This window comes from Chaetodon auriga, chromosome 11, assembly GCF_051107435.1.
Source record: "Chaetodon auriga isolate fChaAug3 chromosome 11, fChaAug3.hap1, whole genome shotgun sequence".
In the NCBI taxonomy this organism is placed as follows: Eukaryota; Metazoa; Chordata; class Actinopteri; order Chaetodontiformes; family Chaetodontidae; genus Chaetodon; species Chaetodon auriga.
Window position 1 is genome coordinate 26,797,501 of NC_135084.1, and position 25,673 is coordinate 26,823,173.

Genomic DNA, 25,673 nt, shown 5'->3' on the forward strand with positions numbered 1-25,673 from the left:
AGATTGGTGTGAAAATTTTTAATGAAGCTTTTGATTGCGTTCAACGTGCCACTTATCACTGTAAAGCCTCCGTACACTCGCTCTGCATGCTAATCATCGCGTTCTATTGCTCTGCACATATTCTCTGTGTAGGAATCTATTTTTCCATTATACTGTATACAGTATCACCTAATAAAGGCTGAAAGCAGAGCACCAAGCTCTCGTTAGCCTCGTAATGAACTTTGCCAGCGTTGAACTGCTTTTACTTCACCATTCAAGTCACGTTTGTTTAAACCTAAAAATGAATGACTGCGAACACACACTCCCTGCACCACGTTGCAATTAAAATGATTATTTTCACACAGCTCCTGGATGTTAACATCCTTTTGAGCTTAGAAGCACCTTGACATGACATCTGCATTGATGAGCAGTCCAATTAACAGCTGGCTGGGTCAGAAGTTGATTCAAGCGTCAAGAAATTGAGAAGAGAAAATCCTCCCGAAGTCTGCTGGCATCCACAACAATAACGACTGCAGTGCTGCTGCCAAAGGGGTAATTAAAGCTGAAGACAATGTGAAACTGAAACTAGGGCCTCTCTGTCTGCCGCTGCCTTTTCTCTTGGTGCTGACTTGAAACTGTGACACTGAGGGACAAGATACTCCGCCTGGGAATAGGTTATCGACATGGAGTAAACCGTGTCACGTACGTCCAGAGGCCTGGGCGGAGGCTGATGAAGACCGGTCTATTGGCCCCGCTGGGGAATGCCACTTAGTGCCAATCACTCAGGAGAAGCTGGACTGGGGGATATTGGTCGTGTTCCATCTTTCTTTCTCTCATTCATCTGTCTTTGTCCACCCCACACACACACACGTGGACACACCAATCCATCTAACTGCAGAGACTCATGGATGCTCCCTCTCTCACCAGACTCCAGAGCACTCTGTGTGTGTGTGTGTGTGTGTGTGTGTGTGTGTGTGTGTGTGTGTGTGTGTGTGTGTGTGTGTGTGTGTGTTGTGTGTCTTTTCAAACACAACCTGCCTGGCTGCAGTGTGACAGAGAAGCTAATTTGCTCCGCCAGAATACTTTACCCAGCCGCCATGCAGCTCTGGCACCCTTCCACCAACCAGCCTATTATATTAGAATATCTCTCCATGCGTGCCACAATAACACATTTACAGCCAATGAGTGTGGGGCGTTCTGCCCTAAATTAGCCGTGACTTGCCTTTCAAAGGGTCATAAATAGCTGTGAACGTTTCATAAACAGCCCACAGAAGCTGCATAACAAAACAAGGATCGTGTTTAACTGGATGTGTTGTCATGACAGCGTGTAGGGCCGTGTGCACTCTGGAGACTTCAGCAGATTGAATTAGCAAAATAATGCACCTCCACTGACAGAGTTACTGTGACGAAGCTGCGTCTCCGGCACCGGCCGAGCTGCACTGCACACCGCGCTGAGGTCATGTTGCAGCCGTATGCGTGTGCGTTGTTGTGCTCTGCACATGTGACAGCGATGCATGCGTTGGTCACGTGTGTGCTGTGTTTGCATGTGGCTGCTCTGCGTGAAGGCAGACGTGTCGTCCCCCTTCGTACTCTCGCTGTTGGTCGCTGTCACTGACACATCTTGAAATTACATGTCTCTCTAACAGCGAGACACACTGTCACACTGAAGGAAGCGCTGACAGTCTGTCCCCAGCAGCTCAGAGACAATCGTCACTGACTACTGAAACTAAAGAGTGTACGAACGCTCGTGTGTCCCAGTTGTCATTTTACTGCCCGATATGACTCAGACACAGTGTTTAGAGAGTAGTTATTAGTTGCTACAGGGAAAATGTCACTGTGGCAGAGGAGCAATAACTGAGGTGAGACAAAGTAATGCTATGAGTGCTGCCTCAGTTGTAAGACATGATGCAAAACAACAATTTAAAGACATTTTCAGGGAGAAACGACAGTGAAAGAGGCTAAATGATTCCATGTTGTTGCACTTTCATAGAATAATGGCACACCCTTAATATCAGTTTCAGAGTTGCAGTGTTTCTTATTATATTTCCTACCGTAACTTTAGATTTTCAGTCACTCGTACAGTGGGATTTCTGTCATGAAGCAAACTGTTTCATGACTGGAAATTTCAAGACTCTCAATCCCAAAACATATTTGTCACTCAAACATCACGTATCTCCAACTCAACTTCACTCCACATCAACTTTTCCTGGGCTTTGAAAGCGAAAAAACAACCTGTTTCTAGCCAGAGAAAATGTCCCAGGGACCCAAACATGGTTCACAATGGAGCTGGATTTGTCTTTCACCACGCCCAACAATCCAAGTGTCACATAGTTTTTTGTAGCAACGACCCTCGAATGTCCTCATAGCTACGGAGAAAACAGCAACGTCCACTATGGAGTGAATGTAGCTGCTGGTTAAAGAGGCCAATAGACGGGCTGCAGAAAAAAGATATCGCACTTCATGGAGCCACGTTTTCCTGTTATGCTGAATAGCAGCTGGGTCACTCTGCTCTGTCCCGGCTTTCATTGAGAAGGTGATCCACGGCTCAGTTCAGCCTTCCTCCTTTGTCTTCAGGTGCAGCCCACCTTCATCACTGCCAGCACAAAGCCGATTGATGCAGTTAACACAGATGTTCCAGAAGTAAGAATGTGTGAGATGTAGAAGGTGGAATTTGAAAAGGAACTCAAAGTTTACTCATTTGAACACCTGTCATCGGCTGCAGAGAGAGGGGGAGGCTGTCTCCATTTTCAGAAATACGTCTGGGCGATGCACGCTGTCCGCCGTTTGAAAGGAGCTTTTTACTGCTGTCAAACTTTGGAGCAACACTTCAGAGAGTATATATTGGTCTTAATGGCATGAACAGATTCTGCCACTGTTGTTTAAGTTCTAATTGGTGGAGGCCCTACAGCACTTCCTGCCCTGCTTGCCTGTATATCTGTCTGTCTTTACGTCTGTCTTTCCAGGGACGGTGAAATATTTCTGTTGAGGACCGTAAAGCCTGAGCTTTAGCAGAAGGTCAGTTGTATTTGGCTTTAGACTTTGCCTTATCTGTCTGAGACAAGAGGAAGCGGCGGCAGAGGACACGTCGTGGTTATGGATTCCACTCGCAGCCAGGCGTTAGCAGTCCTCTGTGGGCAGAGGCTCACACCTGGCAGGTGCTTGTTTATGAGAGCAGTTAACATTGGATCAGAGAGGCTTTACAGCAGAGCACGTACGCACATGCACAAGTTCAGGCAAACAAAAACGCACACACACACACTTCTGCTTGGAGTTTTTCAGGTTTCTGTAGGTCTGCAGTCCGTTAGCAGCGAGTGCAGTCGCTCCAGGACCCTGCAGAGGTTCAGAGCGAGTGAGCCTGCAGTGAAAACCCCCACAGGGTTTTAGGAATGACCTGCTGTTGGGAGTTCTTGTCAGAAGTTGCTTGCTTGGATGTCCTAAGTGTTTCTGTGCAGTGTTAGTGCTTCCTACCATGACAAAGAGACCCATGAACCAAAGAGTGAGTTTTAGATGTAAGATGAGGAATGATTCATCTTGAAAATGGTCAAACGGAAATTTCTTTGTGGTCATCAATTCAATTCGACAGCTGTTCTAAATTAGAGCCTTTTCATATGTGAAAATACACTTACTGGTTAAAAATGGAGGATTTCTTCTAGTTTGGCCATTTGTTTTGTTGTTCTTAATATTTCACCTGCAAACAAAGTAACCTACATTGTTTGACACCAAACTGGAGAACTCTGGTTCTGAGTGCCTGATGAGACCTGGTCCAGCTAAAGGTCTGAGGAACCAGGCCTTTGCAGAGGTAAAAGCACTTCACTCCTCTCTTCACTAGCAAACATGACAACAGGTTTGTTGGGAGTGCCAAAAAAAAATCTGACAATAATCCATTCCAGCACACACACACACACACACACACACACACACACACACACACACACACATGCAGAGCGACTCATCCTTGACTGTGAAACTAGGTTGATGGGGGGCAGCCTATCTCCTATGGCTCACACCGTGCTGACAGGCTCATTATAGTGGAGTTAGAGTGGAGACCTTGGTGTGACAGAGCCAAAGTCATCCCGGCCAGCTCCCTCCAGCTCCCTCCAGCTCCCTCCAGCTCCCTGTGCCACTCATTGCACTGCCTGACCAGCACAGACGCCACCGCACAACCCTGTTCATCCAAGCCACGGCTCCCCCAGGGCCCAGAGCTTGTTCAGACACCGGCAACACATTTCAGAGTGACTGAAATGCATCTGAATGCGTGACAAAAAGCTCATTCTGTGTCCACCAACAGTTTTCCCACCGGATCGCTGGCTGCGGCTGAGCTCCTGCTCCCCTTAAATGCTTTGACACTAAAGATGGAGTTCAAAACGAAATAAGGAGGAGGCTAATACCTGACGAGGTCTGTGTTTCACCAGGTCAGGTGGTTCTTCAGGCATCCTCCGCCGTTCAGGAGTTTGTGAGTTGTATTGTCCAATGTGAGGCTTGAAATAGAAGTTATTCCTTTACTAACAGTGTGTTTGTTAGGTAGGATTCCTGCTTCTTGTGCTGTTGGGCAACACGTAGCTCAACTCAACGATGTTCAGCTGAAAACAAGAAAGAGTTTCGTACAACTGTGTTCAAAAATCAGACTAATTTTAAACACAAATCCCGAACACAGCCAGATTGGAAGAACAGAGAATAGTGAAAATCTGTATTTTGGATGTCAAATAGTTCTAGATCTTCACGTCTGAAAGCATTAGCTTTGTTCAACATGGCCTAAATGACTGAATATATTGCTAGTGATTCCCAAAACGACATATATGACTGTATATATGAGCGATGGAGTACCTGCGGTAGGCGTGCCACACCGTCCTCTCATCGACGGGCGGCTATCGTCGTGAAACAGTCGCTGTTTGCTTTGGTTTAGGTCGAACCGAAGCTTCGTCATACTGGACCTTCATCCTCGTGGTCGATGTTGTGAAACGCTCACATTCTTCTTAGGTTTTAAAACCAAAACCTCGTGGTTAGGTTGACAGTAAAGATCACGGTTTGGGTTAAACACGTTATTGTCAGGACGTTAACTTTCAGTCTCACACACGGGACTCAAACAGCGATCTCCTGGCTGAAAGTCTGTAGTTTGACTCATCCATCCACCTCCACATGTGGACTTTCTTGTCGTTTGCACTCCATCACCTGACTTCCTCCTGACAATAAACGTGGTTATGGGTCCTAATGGCCTGTTTGCACAGATGACCCACACGCCTGTTCTTCTTGTGAAGCTGGATGGTTTTGTTCTAATCGTCTTTAATTAAACTGACGTTTGCTGTCAGATACTACAGTTCCTCTTATATTACAGTTCATGCCTGGAGCACATATAATTTGTGTTGGACAAGCTAAAGGGGTCGTCCTACTTCATGGACCACTCTTGGTGTTATTCGTAAGAGAACTCTCAGTCTTATATGTCTGTCATGGAGTGTGTGTGTGTGTGTGTGTGTGTGTGTGCACACTGATATGTGGTGTTGCCTCCGAAGGCTTTTGCTCCTTTCTGAAAGAGTTTAAGTCATCCATCAGCGAACTGTAAGACGACACCCATGCACTGAAAGAAAAGAAATATCCAGAGAATGTGTCACAACAGCTGCATTCTATTAACACATCACATTGTTCTGTGATTGACTGGCACGGCGGTGGAGATCATGGAAGCTGACTATCACTCGAGGGATTAGCGATAAATCCTTTTCATGAGTCGCGACTACATAACATCCCCTCTCCCTTTAAATCTCTCTCCCACCTGCATTTCTCAATCTTTTCTCTTCGTACCTCATCTTTCCTCTCTCTCAGTCTCCCAGCTAGTTCTGCATTTCTCTCTTGAAGCCAGGGGCGTGCGAGGGAAATAGACTGCACTCTAATTGCCAATGTAATGATGCTGCAGTCCACTCATCTCACCTGCCTAATTAATACTACAGCTGCCACCCCTGCTCTCGTCTCTCTCATGCTCTCACACACTTCATGCATTTACAGGAGGCAGTGCATGCTTGTGAGTTCATATCACGTATTGTTTCCATATTTCTGCTTCTCTGTGGCTCCTCTCTCTCCCCCGCGTGGTCCTTTCCTCCCTCTACACTGTATAACATGGCCCTGCACATACAACTACACACCAGACTGCACCTGCAGAGCCGTGAGAAAGCCGGTCCAACCTGGAAGGAGAGGAATCCGAGTCGAAGCTCGAGACGTGTGTCGTGATAACATTTGCAAATGTATGCGGTTAAATGTCAAAGAGTTTTACTAATAGATAAAACCTGTTTATCGAACATTCATGTTTGATACCTCAGGTTCATTCATCAAACACCGTTTGCATTTGAGATGGTGTTCGAACGTGGCTGAGCCTTTCCAGGACGCCCTTTTCATACCCAGTCATGATGCTCTCACCTGTTTACCTGTGGAATGTTCCAGACAGGTGTTTTTGGAGCGTTCCACATCTTTCCCAGTCTGTGAAACGTGCTGCTGCATCAGATTCACAATCAGCAGATATTTACAGAAATCAGTGAAGCTGATGAGGAAAGGGTTTTTGGAATCAGGGTTGAAGAAATGAAGATGTTACAAACGGTATAACATACATGTTGGTATGGCTGCAGATACCAAGTGACTGGGTCGCAGCATTCTTTCTCTGCTTTATATCTCTCTGTCCCTGAAGTGAGAGGAGAACATACAGACTCTTGGCTCCGGGCGACGTTGAACAAAGCAGATTTGGGGGCAGCAGAGGCAGCCTCGCTCTCATTCCTTTCCTCTTCTCATGGAGCGATGAAGGGTGTGTTGCTCAGGTTTTTTTGGGTCACATTAGCCGCTACATGTTGGCAGTCCTGCGGCACGACGGAAGCCTTGTGTAAATGGCTTCTCCTGTAATGTAGTAATTATTTCCCGTGCCTCTTTCTTGTCCTCTTTTTCCTCCCTCCTCTAAAAATGCTGTTGACAACAGATTTTTGGAGGTTCACTTTTGCTTCTGTTGCTGCAGCCATTTTCCTGCACTTACTGTCTTCTTCCTTGTCTTCAATCTTTTGCGTTTGTGTTATGTTCTAAAATTAGCAAACTTGTCTATTCTTCTTATTTCAGTCATTATTCCTTGACTCATTGCAAGAGTAGAGGTTGATGGCTTCACTTAAAATTGAGCTTACGCGAGGCCGTCCTCATTCAAGACTTGAAGTGACCTCAGGTTTTCTCTCTTCAGTACATCGTTTTCTTGTTCTTTTTCCAATTAAGACGAGTTGACATCAGTCAGCATATTAGCATAATTGGAAATCTGTATCACAGATCTTGTTTGAAGGGTCAGTGAATCCAGATATGAAGACAGAAATTCCACTTTTCATGTCATGAGCTCAAGGGTCTCGCCAGCTTCTCGACATGAGTGCTTTAGTGTAAAACATCGATTTCAGTCATTCTGTCTTCAAAACCATTAAAACCAGTGCTGTCAAACACCTTCCAATCGCTTCTTAAGATTTGTCCAGAACACTTTTGTCATCTTCTAATGTGTAAATGTGTAAATTTACAGTTAACTCCATCCGCAACACTGAGAGCAAGGCGACGTAGTATAAAGAGCAAGAGAGTGGAGGAAGGTGATGTGGGTGGATGGGTCAAGCAAACACAGGACTTTCACCCAGGAAACAGGGGTTCTGTCCTGTGTGGAAGCCTGAACCAGACCAGCGTTTTGCACCATGAACCACGTGTTTGAAAGGTTTCAGGCTGGAGGGCTTTGTGCCTGACGGGGACGAGGACATGTTGGAAAAGTGTGAATGCAGTGATTCTCCTTCTTGCATGACATCAGTTGTGAAACGCAGCACCTGTCAGTGATTTTCTTAAAGTGATGATGATGATTTATTTTGCAAGTCACTATAGAGTAAACTGTTGTGTAAGAAGCAAAAGCAGTGAAGAAGGGCAGTGGCGCCGCCAGGATTCAATTTCATAGTACGCACAGACCCCCCCACCACCAGATGTGCGGCCCGCCAGTCCCGGAGCAGCGGCTCGCGCGATTCGCAAACAAGCCACAACAACGCAGAGGCTGCGGCTCCGCTCTGAGTAGAACTGTAACCGTCACCTGGTTCAGCACCCTGGACGGCTGCCAGAGCATCAACTGGATGTGGGAATTTGAAGCATTTGAACCCGCGACTGTGTGTTTGAAATAGTAGCAGGCTTAGTTCTTTTTCTTTCAAATGTCTGGAAAAGGCTCAACTGTCTTTTCGACATTTCTATAACATTACCGCGAACCATAATCACCACATAGGCGGTAGGCTACATAGTGTAGAAGAAGACTATAGCCAGCGCCAGAATTCAAAATCACTTAGTCACAGATGACGTAAATGACAATCATTGGCCTTTATGTTAGGCTTCAATTAATTGGCTTAAAAAAATAAGTGGACTCAGCATGTTTAGGCTATTACAAACCAGCATCTTTATTATCCCCTCCCCAAAAACAATTAAAAAAAAACCTTTAAAATATTTATTTTTTTCACACCTTCAAAAAAAATTGTACGCACAGTGCGCACAGGATTCCGGCTGGCGGCGCCACTGAAGAAGAGGGACCCCTGGACAACGTCACAGTCTAAACTGAACACCAGAATCTGCTGTTTTTTATCACTACACCATCAGAACGATGGTTTGACAGTAGTTTGTCAAGTAGCTCTTTGAAAGGAAACGCAGTAGTTATAAATAGTGTGTAGTATAATATTCAGTATGATCACAGGTCTGAACTAGGACAGATGATGGGATGTACTTGACTTTTTTATCTGATGATGAACCCGTTCCTAATAACTGCAGTAAAGGGATGGAAACAAGTTTTCATTCACATTTTCTTTTTCTGATTTTCTCACAATTTGATTAAAGTTTGCAATAGATTCTGATGGCAAATCCAGTTATTTTAATGATGGAAATACTGGTTGTCGCTGCTTTACACAGAACAAAGCTTTGAATTGTCTGGGAGATACTTGATTCTTGTGTCTCCACATGAGCTGTGGAGAAAAACTAAAGCCAGCAGTTGAAATGAGCACCTCTCAGGTGTGATATCTGAGGAGCTGGGTGGATTTTTACTGGGATAATAATTGTTTTTTTCATAGTTTTGACATCTGCCTGTCAGACGTGGGGAACTGTGAATGCCAAAGTCCTTCATCATCACTGTGGGGCAATAATCCTGAGAAAATTGATAATGGCGCGGCATGTAATCCCTTTCTCAGGTTGTGTTTTGATTAAACCGAAATTCTTCCATATTACCTGGAGCTAATGGAGCGTCTTATGGGCCCATCATGTGGACAAAACAAACACATTTTCAGTTATATTTTGTGATTGATTATGTGCATCAGGCTGTAGGCTGTATAATACCAGAAATAAACCAGTTCAAGAAAGAACACAAACCATCAGGACAGGTCAAAAAATGAGAGGAGGTTTTCAGGGGATGAACAAACATTGAGCAGTTTCCAGGTCACAAATTCGAGTTTCATTATGTAGATGTCAGGATATTTTCCCAGAACTGTGCAGATTTGATGAGTTTAGGATCATGTTTGCATTTCCAAATCAAATATTCACTTGTACCATTTTCTAACGGGAACCATTGTTTGCGCGGTAAAACATCACAGCGTCTGCTTTGTCTCACCAGCATTTGCTTTCCCATAACCTTTGTGGGCAGCTCTCCTTCCCTAAAAATAATTGGCTTGCAGTGTGTGCAGTGCTGCTTACAGGTGCTCTGTGTAAGCAGCTTCTTCCTGGTTCTGAAGATTTGAATTCAGCTGGTCGTGCATTGAAATGCTTCAGCTCACAAATAATGACAAAACAGATCTCGTAGCTTGTTTTTTGCTTTCTGTTCCTTTTGTATTAATTTTGAACAGAAAGGCAGAGAGCTGCTTTCTGCTGCAGCTGCAGAACAATGAAAGTCTGCAGCATGACATTATGTTTATTAATTAAGGTTTAACAGTGAGTGAAACATAAATAATCATTTAAAAAACTGATAGCAAATTAGAAATGTTAATCCCTAAAACATCTGGAGATACAGTCGTATAGACAGCGGGTTTAGAAGTTTGGGATTCCAGTGAATTTGTCATTGCCGTGAGCGTCCCATTTATCTGACATTACAGCATTATCTACATATAAATGACAGTGTTCCATAATCTCCCTGTGATGGTAAATTGAGGCACAAGTTCGTCTTATCAGTGGAGTTCGCCCACCTTCATTCTCATCCACTTCAGACTTTACAGCGTACTTGTTTCTAATCTAATATCAGCTGTCTTTGCAGCTGCTTTCAGTAACATTGCTGATGTTTCCTGGGAAAAATTGCTCATTGTTCCAGCAGCAAAATTACTTTTTACACGTATAAGAAGTTAAACTCAACACTGGGAGATGAAGCGACTGCCAGTTTCCAGAAGGTTCATAACCTAAGATTCCTTTGTGAAGTGTTATCCTTGCTGAATGCCTTCTTAGACGTGCCCTCTAACAGGATCAGCAGCATTCAAGTGACACTTTCACAGTGAGAAAATATTTCCGAAGGGACACAAAATAATCCAAAACAGAAGCCAAAAGGGGCAAGTTTAATTATCTGATTACCCTGACGGACTTTCCTGCTGCTTAATTTTATCCAAAGGTCAAAGCTTTCGTGAGACTATTGTTTTTCTGCACAAACTGCACGCTCCCCTGCATAAATCCTCCTTTGGCATTTGGGTGTTTTGGCATATTTTCTGAAATTAGGACGTGATAATGCTGCCACCCCTGTGGCAAGTCCAGTCTTTCCATTGTTCCAACTGCCAAAGGCCACTGTAGCATATCAAGCAGAAAACAAGTAAAACAGGGTGAAACACTCAGTATGACAAATTGTAACAGGACAGGCCAAAGACATGATAGTTTATAGTACACATACTGTGCTTCGCGTGGTCTTGTGTTTGATGTGTTTTGGTCAGGTGGTAGACAAACGGCCGTGAACGGTTCTTATTGATCCATTCCACTGAATCTTTCAGACCTCATAGACTGCATGACTAAGCACATGTGATTGCTGAATATGTCATTCCAGAACCATGGGCATTAATCTGCTGCTGTAACAACCTCCACTCCTCTGCTTTCAGCCTTTCTACCAGATTTTTGAAACCTGGCTGCAGGATTTTCTCCCTTTCGGCAATAACACCATTAGTGAGGTTGCTCACTGATGTTTGGCATTAACACCTGGCTTGTAAACGGCGTACCAATCCATCCCAAAGGTGTTGGATGGGTTTGGGGTGAGGGCTCTTCAGGGAAATCAAGTTGTTTCGCACTACACTGGGAAAACCCATCAGATCTGGTTTTGTGTACAGAGACATTCTCCTATTGAAATAGGACGCGATCTTCCCAAACTGCACGCTGTCTTAAATATCATCGCATGCTGTAGCATGAAGATCTCCTTTTAATGAGCCAAAACCCCCCAGACCAAAGCATGCAGATGTATGTGGACGAGGCCGTGCGCTCAGACAGAAGAGACTACGCTTCCGTCTGTTTTTGAGCTGCTTCACAGATAATCAACACCATTTTAAAAAGACGTTATTTCAGCGTCGACTTAGACCGTCCAGTAAAAGGCGCCATAATCACTCACAGCTGGAGTGGAGAACATTTCATGTTTTAACTGGCACTGAAGAATTAACCTTGGAAAGACACCCATTATCCTCCCTGTAAAAGAATCGTGTGTGCATGAATATTGTACAGGTTGCTGTTGGGGGGGGGGGGGGGGGGGGGGGACTTGTTGCTCATTGCCAGCAGAGATAACAGCTAATTTAATCGATCTAAGTACCTCAGCAACCCCTTTAACATTCAGATGCAATGAAGAGATATTTGCTGAATGCCAGTGTCGATAGAATGAACAAGCCATCTAATCAAAGTGACTTAGAGGGAGGGAATTATTCAGCACAGAGATAAGTGGTGTAAGTGATAAAGTGTTAATATTCATAAGGAGAAAGACAGGGAAAGAAATGGAGAGAGGGGGCAGAATGAAAAAGAGATAAGGGTTTGGATTTTAAGTGTTATCTCAGCGTTAATGGTACTTCCAGCCCGTATCAAGATCACTGCGTAAGACAGAGGGATGTATTTATAGAGTGTGACATGATGGCTTCTGAGTGTAAGGTGACTTCTGCTGAACGAGAAAGAAGAGCCGGAGTGTGTGTGTGTGTGTGTGTGTGTGTGTGTGGGGGGGGGGGGGGGGGGGGGGGGAGTCCACACGTTCATGCTGGTCTCCAGGCTCGTTCTCTGATGTTTGCTGTCGTCTCTGTTGTTCCAGCTGTGCTATCATCGTGGTCATGGTTGGCTAAGAAAACACTGCCGTCGAAGAAATCCTGCCAGTTTGTCGCTCCTTCCTCGTGGAGGACGCTGGCTCCAGTCAGCTTTCAGAATAAATTCCACCAGTGACCTAGTTTCACTTTTTGTTCGCTCACAGCCAAACATGTTAGCCACAAACAGAAGCCATGTGGTCGGCCATGTTTTCATGAAAACTCAAAGGGGTTAATAAGATAATAATGACTTTTGATAATTGTGTTTTCCACAGGAGTCGATCGAAGCCTTGAATTACACTCGATGACCAGGGTATAGGGGATAGGATGGTTCTCCCTCTGGTTAATGGAGATGGAGGACAGAAGAATAGAAAGTGGGACTGCAGTAAAAGATGAGTGGTGAAGAGAAGAATAAAATATGAGGCACATCAGGGAAAGTGTTTTTGTTTTAATTTTGGGATCGGCGGCTCAGCGGAGCTGTGAATTATTGAGGGACTTCCTGCCGCCGTTGAAAGGGTTGGGAGGTGAAGGTGAGGCTTCAGAGTTCGTGGTGAGATGGAGGAAAGACCACACACTCAAACACTGTGTCACGTATGCAACATTCAGTGGGAGGCATGATTTATTTAAAAAGGAGAGGAGCTCAGCAGTCAGATGAACTTGACGACTAGAAACATCCGAAGAGGAAAGATCCAAAGGAAGTGTTGGAGACGACTGCGAACACGGAGATTTGTCATCAGGATATCCAGATGGCTGAATGTGATCTGTGCCACTGGGGGAAGGGAGGTGCTACTCTTACACTTGACCTGACTCTCAGGTGGCGATGTGAACTTTAAGATTGAGCTTTTCACTTACTTTTCATCCCTAAAGGGTCACACTGCACTTAAGCCAAACAGAAACCCGGGAACTTCAGAGCACACTGAGATCTGGTTCGATTAACTTTTAAAGGAACATGTTCTTCAAAAAGCTGCTTCAGTAATTATAACTCCATAGAGGCCATTTACTGGAATTAAAGTGGAATTGGTTTGGACCACCACAACACAAGAACATCCTCAGCTGCTGAATGTGTCTGAGTGCTGCAGGAAGTCTCCCAGTCTTAAATTCAGTTCCAGGCTTCATAGTGACCCCACAAGTTCGAATTCTGTCTGAGATTACCACGTCAGGAGAGCCACATGTGGAGGCGGCTTGTTGTTAATGATACGAGCTCCTGGAACGATGGAAACCAGCGTGATACCGAAGGACATCAGCTACATTCACGGCTTAATCAGTCATGGATGGCTTCATTTTCCTGCTCGGATTAAAAAAATCCAAATGAAAAGTGCTGAAGTAAACTTTGGTGGACGTTAACATGCAAAATGTCCAAGAAACGTTTAGTTTCAACACAGGCTCATCAAACTGAAACAGTGCCTGCGTCTCCCTGCCAACAAACATCTCCTTCTGGAGCTGGAGGGACAGAGGGAGGACAGAGGGACTGAGTTTCACAAAGATGGACTCTCCTGTGAACTCAATATCCAAAAAGTACTTCCCATACAACATCTATATCCCTTGGTTGCATACAAGTAGGAATAATCTGTTGTGCTTTATGGCCGCAAAACACGGCTGACTGAGCGACCACTTTAAGCTCCGTCCACTAATGCCAATTAACTTTAAGCTGCAGCGTCCCGCTTTGTGTCCGACGAGGGACCTTTGTTGCACGCCATTCCCCGTCAATCTGTCTTCTCGTTTCCTGTCTAACAGACGCATGAAAACTCCAAAATGATAACTAAAGAAAGGCTTGCTCTTTCCTTTTCATTGTTTGCTCCCGAGCAAACCGTCCATCCATCCAGACCCGTTTCTGTCCGTCGTCCAGCAGACGACGTTGATTGGAATGAAAACACAGCTCTCAGTTTGGACATAGTCTCAGTTCTAGGATTACCCTTGAGCTGGGCCTAACTCTAAGACCAGAACAGATTTCATGAACGAAGCTGTGCTGTCACCGTGCACACACACCGACCATCATGGTGATTCTCTGGTAACTTATGCTGATTAACAGTGAACTGTGATTTGTGTATGTCACAGGTATGAATGCAGGCAGACTGCGCACGCACACACACACAAACACACACACACACACACACACACACACACACACACACACACAAACATACATACTACTATATGCATATTCAGAAATGCTTCCAAGACGGCTCGCTGTCTTTTTGCCTTCGTGTCAAACACAAACATACAAAGACATATGCACATAAGCACATGCACAGCAGCACAATGCACACACAGGTTCACACCGCGCTCACCTCTCATCGAGTGTCAGGCTGACACGCGGCGCCCCAGATGCATTTCAATCACCCTGTCTGGGAGAAAGGCTTCCCTTGATACCCAGCGAAGCTAGATTTTCATTTCAATTTTGCGTAAGGGCAGAATGAATGGAAACACATATGAAGGTGAGAGATATGTAATGTCGTTAAAGCAGAAAAGTAATAATCTCAGGCCTCCTTTGAAGTCTGGGCTGTCAATTGTATTTGCTTGTCTGCAAGTCTGATTAAACAAACCTCCAGGCAGAAAGTTGCTATTAAAGCCAAACAGACATATTGGATTACATTAGGATTTGATGCATCAAACGATATGACTTCACTGAGTATCCAAAGACAGTTTGGCGGCTTCCTTCATCATCGTGGCTTAAACCCTAATTGTAAGAAACACATCGAAGGAGAATATCTGTTGCACCAGCTCCTGTTGGTCACACGTAGGCGACCATGTTTTTGTTTTTCATGCACCTGTGTGAATGGAGCTGTGAGTCGTCCCTTTTTGAATCCAGAAACCTTCGTGTTGAGTGAACTATTGACTTGCTGAGTGTCTTTTTGTGAATCTTGACTGTATTCATCACAGTGTTTCTTTAATAAACCAAATAACTGCATTTCCACATGTGGAGTTCATTATGTGGCATCATTTGTGACAAAGGGGTCCATACTTGAAACCAGAGATGGGGACAAGTCCCATACATGCAAGTCCCAAGTAAGTCCCAAGTCGTCTGTAAGGAGGATCAAGCAAGTCAAGTCAAGTCATTATCAAATTAATTACTTTTTTCAAATGTCTGTATTTGACCAATCCTATTTTTCAGAGTCAATATCTTTTCTTTTTAAAGTAAGCTGATAAGTTAATGAATCAGCTCAACATGAATGAATTTCAAACAGCTTTTTATTACTTAAAAAAGATGAAACAACCACATTACTGTAGTATATGGAAAGAGAGAGAGAGAGAGAGAGAGCTTCTGCAAGACTACCCTTAAGTTTTGTCTGTTTGTCCAGCACCACATCATCTAATTTTGAAGTCAGAGTTCTTCGGCTTACAGGGCTGTACCTTGTGTCAACAACAGACAAGAAGTGACGGAAACTTGGGTGCTCTATGATGGACAATGGTAAGTTGCAGTCAGTCACCAGGTCTGAGAGTATTGAACGTGTGATAGCATTCTGCTGGGGATGGCTCGAAGTGTAGTGTTGCTTGTTGCCTGTGATGAACTGGGAGATCTGCGGCTGGCTAGAGTCTGTTGTAGTTGCTTTTGAGCGAAGGTATTCTTCATACCTAAACATTGGGACAGAGGGAGAAAAAGACACATTTTAAACTCACGTATTCATTGCACAGCTTGTCATTACTGCCTACAAAGTAGTCAAACATCTGAGAATAAAGTTTTGATTCCGTACAGCCTCATTCTAGGCAGGCATGTATAGATATTTTGCATGTAAATGGCAAGTGCATGGCAGCTAACAGTAGGAACTTTTGAGTTCTGCACTTAACAGCATGACACAAATATAACAGTAGAGTTTCTACAATATATAAATTTATGGATGAATAGAAATACATTTATTTAACCCATGAATGAACAAAATTAACGTTTGTTAAAACAATTAGTGTACCAACTTCACTGTTATATTGCGTTGTGCTGTTATCAGTTAAGAACCGCTGAAAATTCCTATACCTGTTAGAGAGAGAGAGAGAGCGAGAGAGAGAGAGAGAGAGAGATCGGCGTGGTTACAGCCGACAGTAATCGGGGTTGAATTAAAAATTGCTCGAAATTTGTCCTCTTCTTTCCACGGTTACCGTCTCATGTCAACACTGGGGTATAGCTATATTTTTAGACTCTGAATTAAACCGGTGGGGGATGAGAATTTATATATGTACTAATTTATAGATCACCGTGTTTCTGGTGCTGCATGGTGAAGCATTGATCTGGCTGAGGCAAAAAAATGCTTCCACACACAGCAATGCATAGCTAACGTGTCCCCTGATCTGCTCTCCAGGAGTTTCATGGTGACATGCTGTGAGCGACCAGGTGAAAAAAAAAGAAGAAAAAAGAGACTCAGAAAAAATCATATTAGCGCATGTGAACCTTACTAACAGTGTAGAGCGAAGGAAACCAAGTTTTTTCCATTACCCCCCAAAAACGGGACAAAATGTGTCCTGGGAGAGAGTGTCTTCTTCACGGGACAGATGATGAAAAAAGACAACAACTCTGGCAAAAATGGGAGGGGGGACAACACTAGTATCCATAAAGGCAAATATGCTATCCGGTACTAGCGCCACTTGACTAGCAGCTAACGTTAGTTGCCGCCAGATTTGCAATTTTAGCCATTTCGGTCTCTCTCTCTTTTTTAAACTGAAGTACGGAATCGTCGATAGCAAAATGTTATCAAGGCACTGGCCTAGTACTCTCTTGTCAGCAGCCAAATAGCGAAAAAAACAATAGTCAAGACGTTAACTTAATCCATCTTCAAGCTTCACAGCATGTTAACGTTACTCACCTTTCTTTGTGTATTGTCCTGAGATGTCTGATAAAATTCGACGTGGTGCTCGCAGTATCCGTGACTTTAACATTGCAGATTTTGCAGACAGCTCCTCTTTTGTGTTGTGTTGTTGTATAATCTTTGAAAGCAAACTGTACGATTTTCGGGACGAGGTTGGTGCCTTCCATCTCTCTGCCATGCTGTCTGTCCAATCTGATCACTCCGTCTGCAGCGGGTGCGTCGCTTGTCGCGTTGTAGAGAGGGGTTGCCAGGTTTGCTGATATCCTACAGGTCAAGAGCACTCATGCACAATAAAGCCATGTTCATCATCTAATAATTTATTTGTTGATTTTTAAAAAAATAAATTAACAAGAATTTAACGGCTTGGCAAGTCACATGACTCAAGTCTAAGTCAAGTCACAGGTCAGGAGAGGCAAGTCAAAGTCAAGTCAAGTCTCAAGTTCATGTTGATCAAGTAAGTCACAAGTCACAAATATGGCAACTCGAGTCCAACTCGAGTCAAGTCATCCACTCGAGTCCCCCCGTCTCTGCTTGAAACAATTCATGACTGTTCAGGGCGAGCTCAGGACAGCGATTGATGAGAAAGATAAGTTTAAACAAGCATTAAGCTAAAATGTTGGAGATTTAATAGGTTCCACATTAAGACTGGGACACATGAACCATTTTAATTTAGAAGCCTTTGGTGGTTTTTACCTTCTGAAATCCTTACTGAGCAGATTGTTTTAAGGTCGGGCTCCAACCATGACAGAAACAGCCCTTTCTCTCAGCTATTTCCTGTTATTTGTTGGCCAGTTTACTGGAAGTGTATCGGCCATTTTGCTCAAAAATGAATTTCATGCCGAGAAAATGGCCCACGATGTGAAGATCGTTGAACCAACCTGTCACAGTCTGACCAATGCACTGTGGCATATTTTCTTTTAATAGACCGTTGAGCCTCACGCTGCTGTGTGGCTGCACTGCATTAAATTGGTCTAAATGGCCGCCCTGCCAAGGAGAGAGAAGTGCTTGTTTGGATCTCTGATATTTCTTCTGACGTTTGACAGCACAAATTACCTCATTATTTTATTTGAATCACATCTTTAGTATCTGAGGGGGAAGTCGGTGGAAACGATGGATGTTTTCTTGTACCGACCCAGGAAGAGCAATATAACAAGAGTGTTCCAGAGAACATTTCAGAAATCTGTCTTCATTTTGCCAGTTTTCATCCTCTGCACAGCCCCGCAGAGCATGCTAGTGGTCCGTCATGCCTCCCACCATGAGGACAGTGTCCAGTTGATGATTTCTGCCAGCCAGACTTGATGTTTCATCTAATTTGATGTTGGTTCTTTTCAGGCATCAAGATCAAGAAACCCTACAGATGTGTACGTTACACATGTCGTGAGAAGTTTTAAGCAGGGTTTGATCAAACTTTCAAACAGTGCTTTTAAAGGTAGCATGTGTAATTTGCAGCCTTAAAACGGTTCAGAATCCTGCATTTGCAGGATAAAACCCTGAGGTGCCCTGGAGCGAAGCACTTGTAACCCCAACTGAAACTGCTGTCGTGTTACTGTGCAGCTTCAAAGTGTGAATGTCACTGTGAAAATGAACTGAAAGAGAGAGCGGGGCTAAATAAAGAAAAAACAAAAATGCACCTCCAAAAACAGGCTTTGGTGCCTGCTTGTTAAAATAAATCAGCTGGATGTATGTGCTTCAGTTTTTACACAGTATTTCCAGGAAACACATGGACCTGATGTCACTGGACAGTGAATGACGGGTGCTGATGCTCATATGTAACTATGATATCCTGATTATGATCCAAACCAGCAGTAACATTAGGAGCCGCTGTGCACGTGTAGACACATTTAGTGGTGGACTGTGTGTTTTTGATGACAACATGTGATCCAGAATAAATTGAATAAACCTTCATGAAGCTAAATCAACATTATTGGCCAGTGAGACTCTGGCTGAGCTGTTTAATGAAATAAACTTCAGATTGAACATGAAGTGCAGCTCTCAGGGTAGAGATGTCACTGTTTCACAAACATGGATAAGTTTGCGTGCGTGCACCGGCGCCTTTTCACACTTCCCATTGCAGAAATTCATCATCCTCCAGGCAGCGTATTTATATTTATCTCCTGTCCCGAGCTGCTTTGTGCATTTGTGAGAGATTTGCACACATGCATGCATGCAGTCTCTTCCTGTTCTCCTTTAATTAATGACTGTGGTGCTAATTAGAAGGCATGCAGCTCTTCAGCACCCTCCGACTGTCTCTCGTCCATTCCACTCAACTCTTTTGATCCCTGCTGGAAAAAAGGCAGCTTGTTGGCTGCAGTAACTTGATGTACTGCACAATGTCTTACGTGGTACAGAAGGATATTACAGCAGTTTTTGTGGCACCCATGGCCACACAACAATGATACTATGTGCTACGTATTGTGATCTGTGTCACCTCGCAGTGTTTTTGGCCTCACTGTTCAGTGTTTTCATCGCCGTATGCGCCTCCTCACTTTCACAGTCGGGCCCAAATGAGCGTGACACACCGACAGTGTCACCGCGTTAAGCCTCTGTTCTTTTAATTATCTTCCTCTCCTCCACTTGGCGTGACAACGGTCACCTCCTGTCAAACTTCAGTCAGTTTAGGTCACAGGGGCATTGGGGAGATGTTAAGTGAGCAGACAGCAGAATGAGCAGAGATTAACACGGAGAAAGGTCCATCTGTGACTTGTTGACATGTTGGACTTTGATCCTGGACTGAAGCGTCTGATAAACTGAAGTCTGACGACATTTAAACACTTTAACTGGAGTTTTGACATGATTCAAATGGTGTCTTTGAAACAAGGCCACTGTGTTTGTTTGTCCTCCTGCTCCCACGCAGCACATATCTGGCATCACAGTAAAAGCAGAGAACAGTAGACGTGGAGGACAGACAGCAGTACGGACACCTTGACAAACGATGACGATGTTGAGGCTTCCTTTAAAACTGATGTAATTACTATCTGCCATTAGGGTGATATGGAGCGATGGACGTGACCAGAAGTAGCTCTCACACATGCAGGAAGTACGACATGCAGTTGTTTTCTTGACAAAGTGTTTATCACAGGAATCTGATTGACTGTCTTCTGAACACAATGTCCACAGTTAGGAGCCGGTTTACATTCAGAGTGCAATCAAGCTGCAGTGATGAACTCATGTCAGTTTAGCAGTGAATGCTAATTAATATTCACCTGGAGACAAGCTGCAGAGCGCTTCGAGACACAGGCCTTAAAGTGGAGCAGGTGTCCTTAACGAGTCCCATTAAGTGTCCCGGCCAGTGAGCCAGCACGCACAATCTCACCGAATATCTCACCGGAATGGAACGCGGTTGTTTGTCATGTTGTCAGTAACAACTGTACTTTTGCTGCTATGACCCTTCAAAATGTCTGCTGTGAAGAAGGTCTGCACTCTGAACCGACGGCAGCTGAGTGGAGTTCAGTCACCACTGAAACACCTGATACCTGATTCCTGCTGTGTGTGTCACATTTCTTCTGTGCTACAGCTGCGGACTGCATACCGCAGGAGACGTGTGTGTACAGTGTGAACCTTCACGAAGACATTTTTAGAAAGATCTAATACTTATTTCCTTTGTTTTCCCATGAATCCACGTGATTCCACTGTGCTGCTGCTCTGTACTGAACTACAGGACACTCAGAAATCCATTATTTTATGTACATTGAGGAATTCTGGGAACTTAAAGTCATTTTGTTTAGATGTAGCATCCGCGTCACAGGCTCTGTTCTTACCATACGTCCACCCCCCCCACCCCCGTCCCTCCCCACAGTCAAGATGCTCTTTAAGCTCATAACTTCCATGCACGGTGGAGTTCATCTTTCCCCACCTACTGCAGCTCACTTAATAATTTAAACTCACTCACCGCAGATGAAAGACAAAAGGAGGGTTTCTGTTATCATCCTGCACAGATCAAACTCTTTGATATGTCACATTACATTCTCTCATGAGCTTGATCTCTGTGCACAGCTCTGGTGTTTCGTCTGGGTGGACGTAGATGTTCTCTCAGCTGGGGGCTTCCAAAAGCAGGGACTGCTGGGATATGTATATTTGCTCCGCTGTCAGCTTGTCAGAGCAAATACTGATTAATTCCAGGAGTGTCAATGAAACAAAGCCACGGGGGTAAACAGGGAGGAATTGGGATGCAGGTCGGGTGGAGGACAAAATGGAGACTTAGCGAAACAGAATAGTGGAGAAAGTGACCAAATGATAGATTGAATAGAAAGGGTCAAAATCAGAGAGGCGGCACGACCTGCCTCTGTTCCTGAAGTTTCTGTTTGATTTGCATGTATGACTTGAATTTTCCTCAAGAGGAGCAGAGTCAAACAGCAGCGAGCAAGGTGCAAATGGCCGGAGGCAAAGACTGATATTCCAACCAGTTGAGAAAGCCAATTAGGCTTTTCTCTTCACGCTGGCATTTTAGCCTCTGTGCTGTCTCTGTGCACGGTAATTACAATTATATATGTTGATAAGACTGTATGTATTGAGCTGAAATTAATTAAAAACATCTTCTCAATGCGTCGCCTTTTCCTGGGAGATTTTCTGAAGAACAGCTCGAGCATGTTTCAGAACCCATTAGCTGCTTAATGATCATTGCCTGACAGGCAGTCGCATGAACGTGCCAATCAAACTCAACGGTCAAAATTCCTGGAACGTTCGACGTCTGTCCAGAAACGGTGGGATATATCCTCAATTAATCGAGCTCTCTTCATGGGATTCTTGCCTCTGTGTGGCTTGTAATGGGTTAAGAACAAAAAGGGAAAAACTCTTTTCACCGCAGATTAATTATCACGCTCAGCTCCACCTGCACGCAGCTCTTTTTGAGGAGAAAGTTTCACGTTTTGATTCATCGTTTGGCGTGTTCTGGGAAGATTTCCTTTGACCAAGCAAGGAACCCGAAACTCATTTAGCTTCACACAGAGAAAGGTTATAGGGTCTCACTTAATGGGAATTGGATGCTCCTTTTCTGCTGCTGCCTCAATTTGTGAGTCCTGCTGAAAAGACAGATGTCTTCTTCAAGAAAATCTTTTCCCACTGCAGGTTTCAGCCATACAGATCGCCGCACTGTTCACTTCTTCATGTCAGTTTGCCTTCCTTTGCATTTTCTTGCAGTTCGACACTTCCACAAGGACTGAGCCTCCCCTTCATTTGTCTCAACATGCACAGAGGCTCTTTATTTGCAGCTCCAGACTCTTTGACTGATGATTTATTCCTGTTTTTGTGCGCCAGGTGTCGAGAAGGCTACCAGGGAATCCGCTGTGACCAGTTTCTGCCCAAGACCGACTCCATCCTCTCCGATCCAAGTGAGTTTCCACATTTTCTACTCTGGTGTATTCAGCCCACCTGCCATTAGAGCACGAATCAAATTTTAATGTGTAAAAGTAAACATGAGGGAAACGAAGGGGTCATATTTCTCAAGTCATTCTGACGAGCTTCAATTGGAGGAGCGTTTACTCTTAAAGAGTGCTGATCCACATTAAGAAAGCGCTGGGAAAAATCAAATGCTCGTGACCTTACACCAACATTTGCTGTACGTGTTCTCACTGCCAAGTCCTCAGCTGTGCTGTGCAAACGTCCTACCCAGCAGACGAATATCTAATGGTAACTTGATGACTGTTATAGGAGCACTCAAAGCTGCTGTTTGTGTGAAATGCTGATATGATGCATATTGTGCATCTGTGTGCACAATATGCAGATCTTCTATCAGTGGGTTTTAATGCAGGTCCTCAGAAGCCCTGCTGCTTTTTGATCTTACCACCCAGGTAAGTGCAGTCAAACTAATTGCGTTCACCTGGCATCCCAGGTGAGCATCAGTCCTTAATTAAAAAACCAGCAGGGCTGTGGTTCTGACTCTGAAAACCAGTGGCTGTTACATGCATTGATGCACACAGCGAGGCAGGACCACATCCAGTGTGTTTAAAGTGTATCTTAACTAGTTCTGGTAATCCCTTTTACTGTCTTAACAAAAACAAATCTGTCAATTCAAACAATCTTCAGTCACGCTCTGATACTAAAGTAATGAGCAGTGAGCTTGCCTACTTAGCTTTTCTGTCTTCTTTTATATTCTCCTCTTTCTTAGAATTTGTCCTTATATTACCTTTTCATCTTCTCCTCTGTTCCCTGCTTCCTCTCCTATTCAGACTGTCACTTCTCCCATTTCTTTATCTCCCAAAGACACGGTCCTCTCAATGTCACACAGCTGAGGGAAGAACACAAATTGCCCTAACTTCTGTCCTTACTGCTCGATATCTATGCCATATTTAATTTCCCGTTCCTCTCGTCTCATTCCAGAAAGTATGCAACCTTGTCAGTGGGGCCCTTGCGTTGAGGCAGTACAATAGCTTATCTGTGACTTTTGTGCTAACAAGGCGGATGCTGTAATAGCACCATTTTCCCTAAAAGGACAGCAGTGTGCCTTTGGGGATTTTTACCTCATAACTGTCCAATGTCAAAAAAACGGTAATATTATGAAATTTATCATTCTGAGTATGAAACGTTCTACTTGATTGCAAAGGAGACTAGATTGAATGTGGCAAATGCAACAACACTGTTATCGCTTGCTCTTTGTTAATATCCTTTACTTTCCAGATCATTAATTAAGTCTCCGTAATGAGGTTTTTAATTCCAAGCGAGTATTATGGTAATTGTCCTTGTTAGAACAACATTGGTGTTCACTGAAGTGACACCCGTCGCTTTGTTTGTACAGCAAACCTGCTGACCTCAGCGTATCGGTAGCTACGAGCTGTTACCATCCGCATCGCTTAAGCAATTTGTCAAATGTCAGACGGAAGCAGTTGTTGATTGGATTGTATCTGTTGATCGTTGTGAAGAAGCCGCAGACATTATCTCTGTGTCACGGTTGTCCCATCAAAGTTTGACCCTCACGGCCAGCCGGCCCCGAAGCGTCCGTGTGAAGCTTGATGAGCTCAGTCAGAGGCAGGGACGTCTTTTCCTTTACTTAGCCTAAATGAAAACACATCTGACAGCACAATAAATCAGATTTTTATGTCATAGACTCATTTTCCTGGTGTGTGACATATTGTGGGTGACTCTTTTAAGAATACCATCATATAATGATAATGTAGATATGGGATTTATAAGCACACCAGTCAACATTTCTAATGATAAAGGCATCATCGATTAAAAGTAATAGTTCGGGCAAATTTCTTTAGAAATCAGTGTTTGTTTATGAACAACATCACTAAATGCAGTTATTTCCAGGAAATTTTGCAGGAAATTAACAATAACAATGCAAAAATAACAATAAACTTTATTTATCTAGCACTTAATGATACAAAGTGCTTTACAAAAAGAAATAAGACCAGATAAGGCAGTAAAATGATGAAAAGGCCAAGGACATGAGCACAGGGGAAATAAAGGCAAAGAAATGAAGCAAATAAGATCAAATACATAGGAATAAAAACAACACAAATAAAATGTATAAGAAACAGAACCAAGACTCAGTGTGTCTGCTTCAGCAGGAAGACAAGCTCGAATAGCAAAGCCTGATCCCCCTTAGTCACAAACTGAGCCATGGGAGCAGCCAGCGGGGCTCCATCCACAGAGAGGACACATACCAGCTCAGTGAATCTGAAACGTATTTAGGCGCAGAAACATTTGAGTCCTTAAAAGTTAGCGATAAAATTTTAAAATCAATTCGATATCTAACAGGGAGCCAGCGTGGGGCTGCAGGCAGCGGGTGGTGTGATCCGGCCTTTCTGTTCCAGTAATGAGGCGAGCAGCAGCGATGGAGGGACCCTGGATGGCACCTCTGTAAAGTGCACAGCAGTAAAAGACAGAAGCAGCTGCAACTTTCTGAAGATCAGCAATTGATCAAAATAAACTAATTTTAGAGATTAGCTCGAACAAGTGGAAATGCGACCGAACAACCTTTTTGACTTGATCATCAAAGCAGAGCTCATCATCACATTAAGAAATCACAGACGCAGAGCTTTTGTCGCCCTGAAAAAGATGTAAAACGACAGTGTGTCCCACAGCTCTGACCATGAGAGCGGTGTCTCGCTGCCCGGCAGGACGGGGCTTTTTTCTGTGCCCAGGGGCCCATTTTCCCAAAACCCAGCCTGACTTGGAAATGCTATAAAATAGCTGCATGCGCTGTCTTTCTCTGAGTTCTCTAAAAACAAGCTCTCGGAGGTGCTTGGAGCTCCTCGGAGGCTCGGCAGTGTAACACCGGGGGTGAGGACAGTCGAGCTCCAGCAACAGGAAACCAAGTTGTTTTCTAACAAACCAAAAACCGAATCTTAACCATGACCTCAAATTGGTTTTCTCGCCTAAGTGAGTTACTGATTATTAATCTTTTAATCAACGACTTTCTGAGTGAATTTCCATATAAATTGTCTGGGAGTTAGCAAAGCATTACTGAGGAAAAGGAGAGGAAGGAAAGGAAGTCGTCCTCGGCTCACGTCCCCTGTGCTCTCTGCTCGTATCAGCTTTAGCTCACAACACTTCCCCTCCTTCAGTTCTCATCTCATTCATCTTTTCTTTGCCACTTTCTCCAACTCTTTGCCAAATCTCTATTCTCAATTCATTTTCTGATAGGAGGAATTGATCAGCCTACTCTTAGGTCATTCTTCTCACCGGCTTCGATCCCTCTCTCGACTACCTTCTTTATGAGAAACAAGAC

At 44.0% G+C, this 25,673-nt stretch overlaps 1 protein-coding gene across 3 annotated transcripts in view; it reads left to right on the forward strand.

Annotated features, from left to right (window-relative positions):
• nrg3a (neuregulin 3a) overlaps nucleotides 1–25,673 on the forward strand; it is a 312,192-nt gene that overhangs the window by 225,663 nt on the left and 60,856 nt on the right. For all 3 annotated transcript variants that reach the window (XM_076743950.1, XM_076743952.1, XM_076743951.1), the window contains one exon: nucleotides 22,259–22,332. In XM_076743950.1, the coding sequence (XP_076600065.1) occupies nucleotides 22,259–22,332 (74 nt within the window). The remainder of the gene's footprint in view (nucleotides 1–22,258; nucleotides 22,333–25,673) is intronic.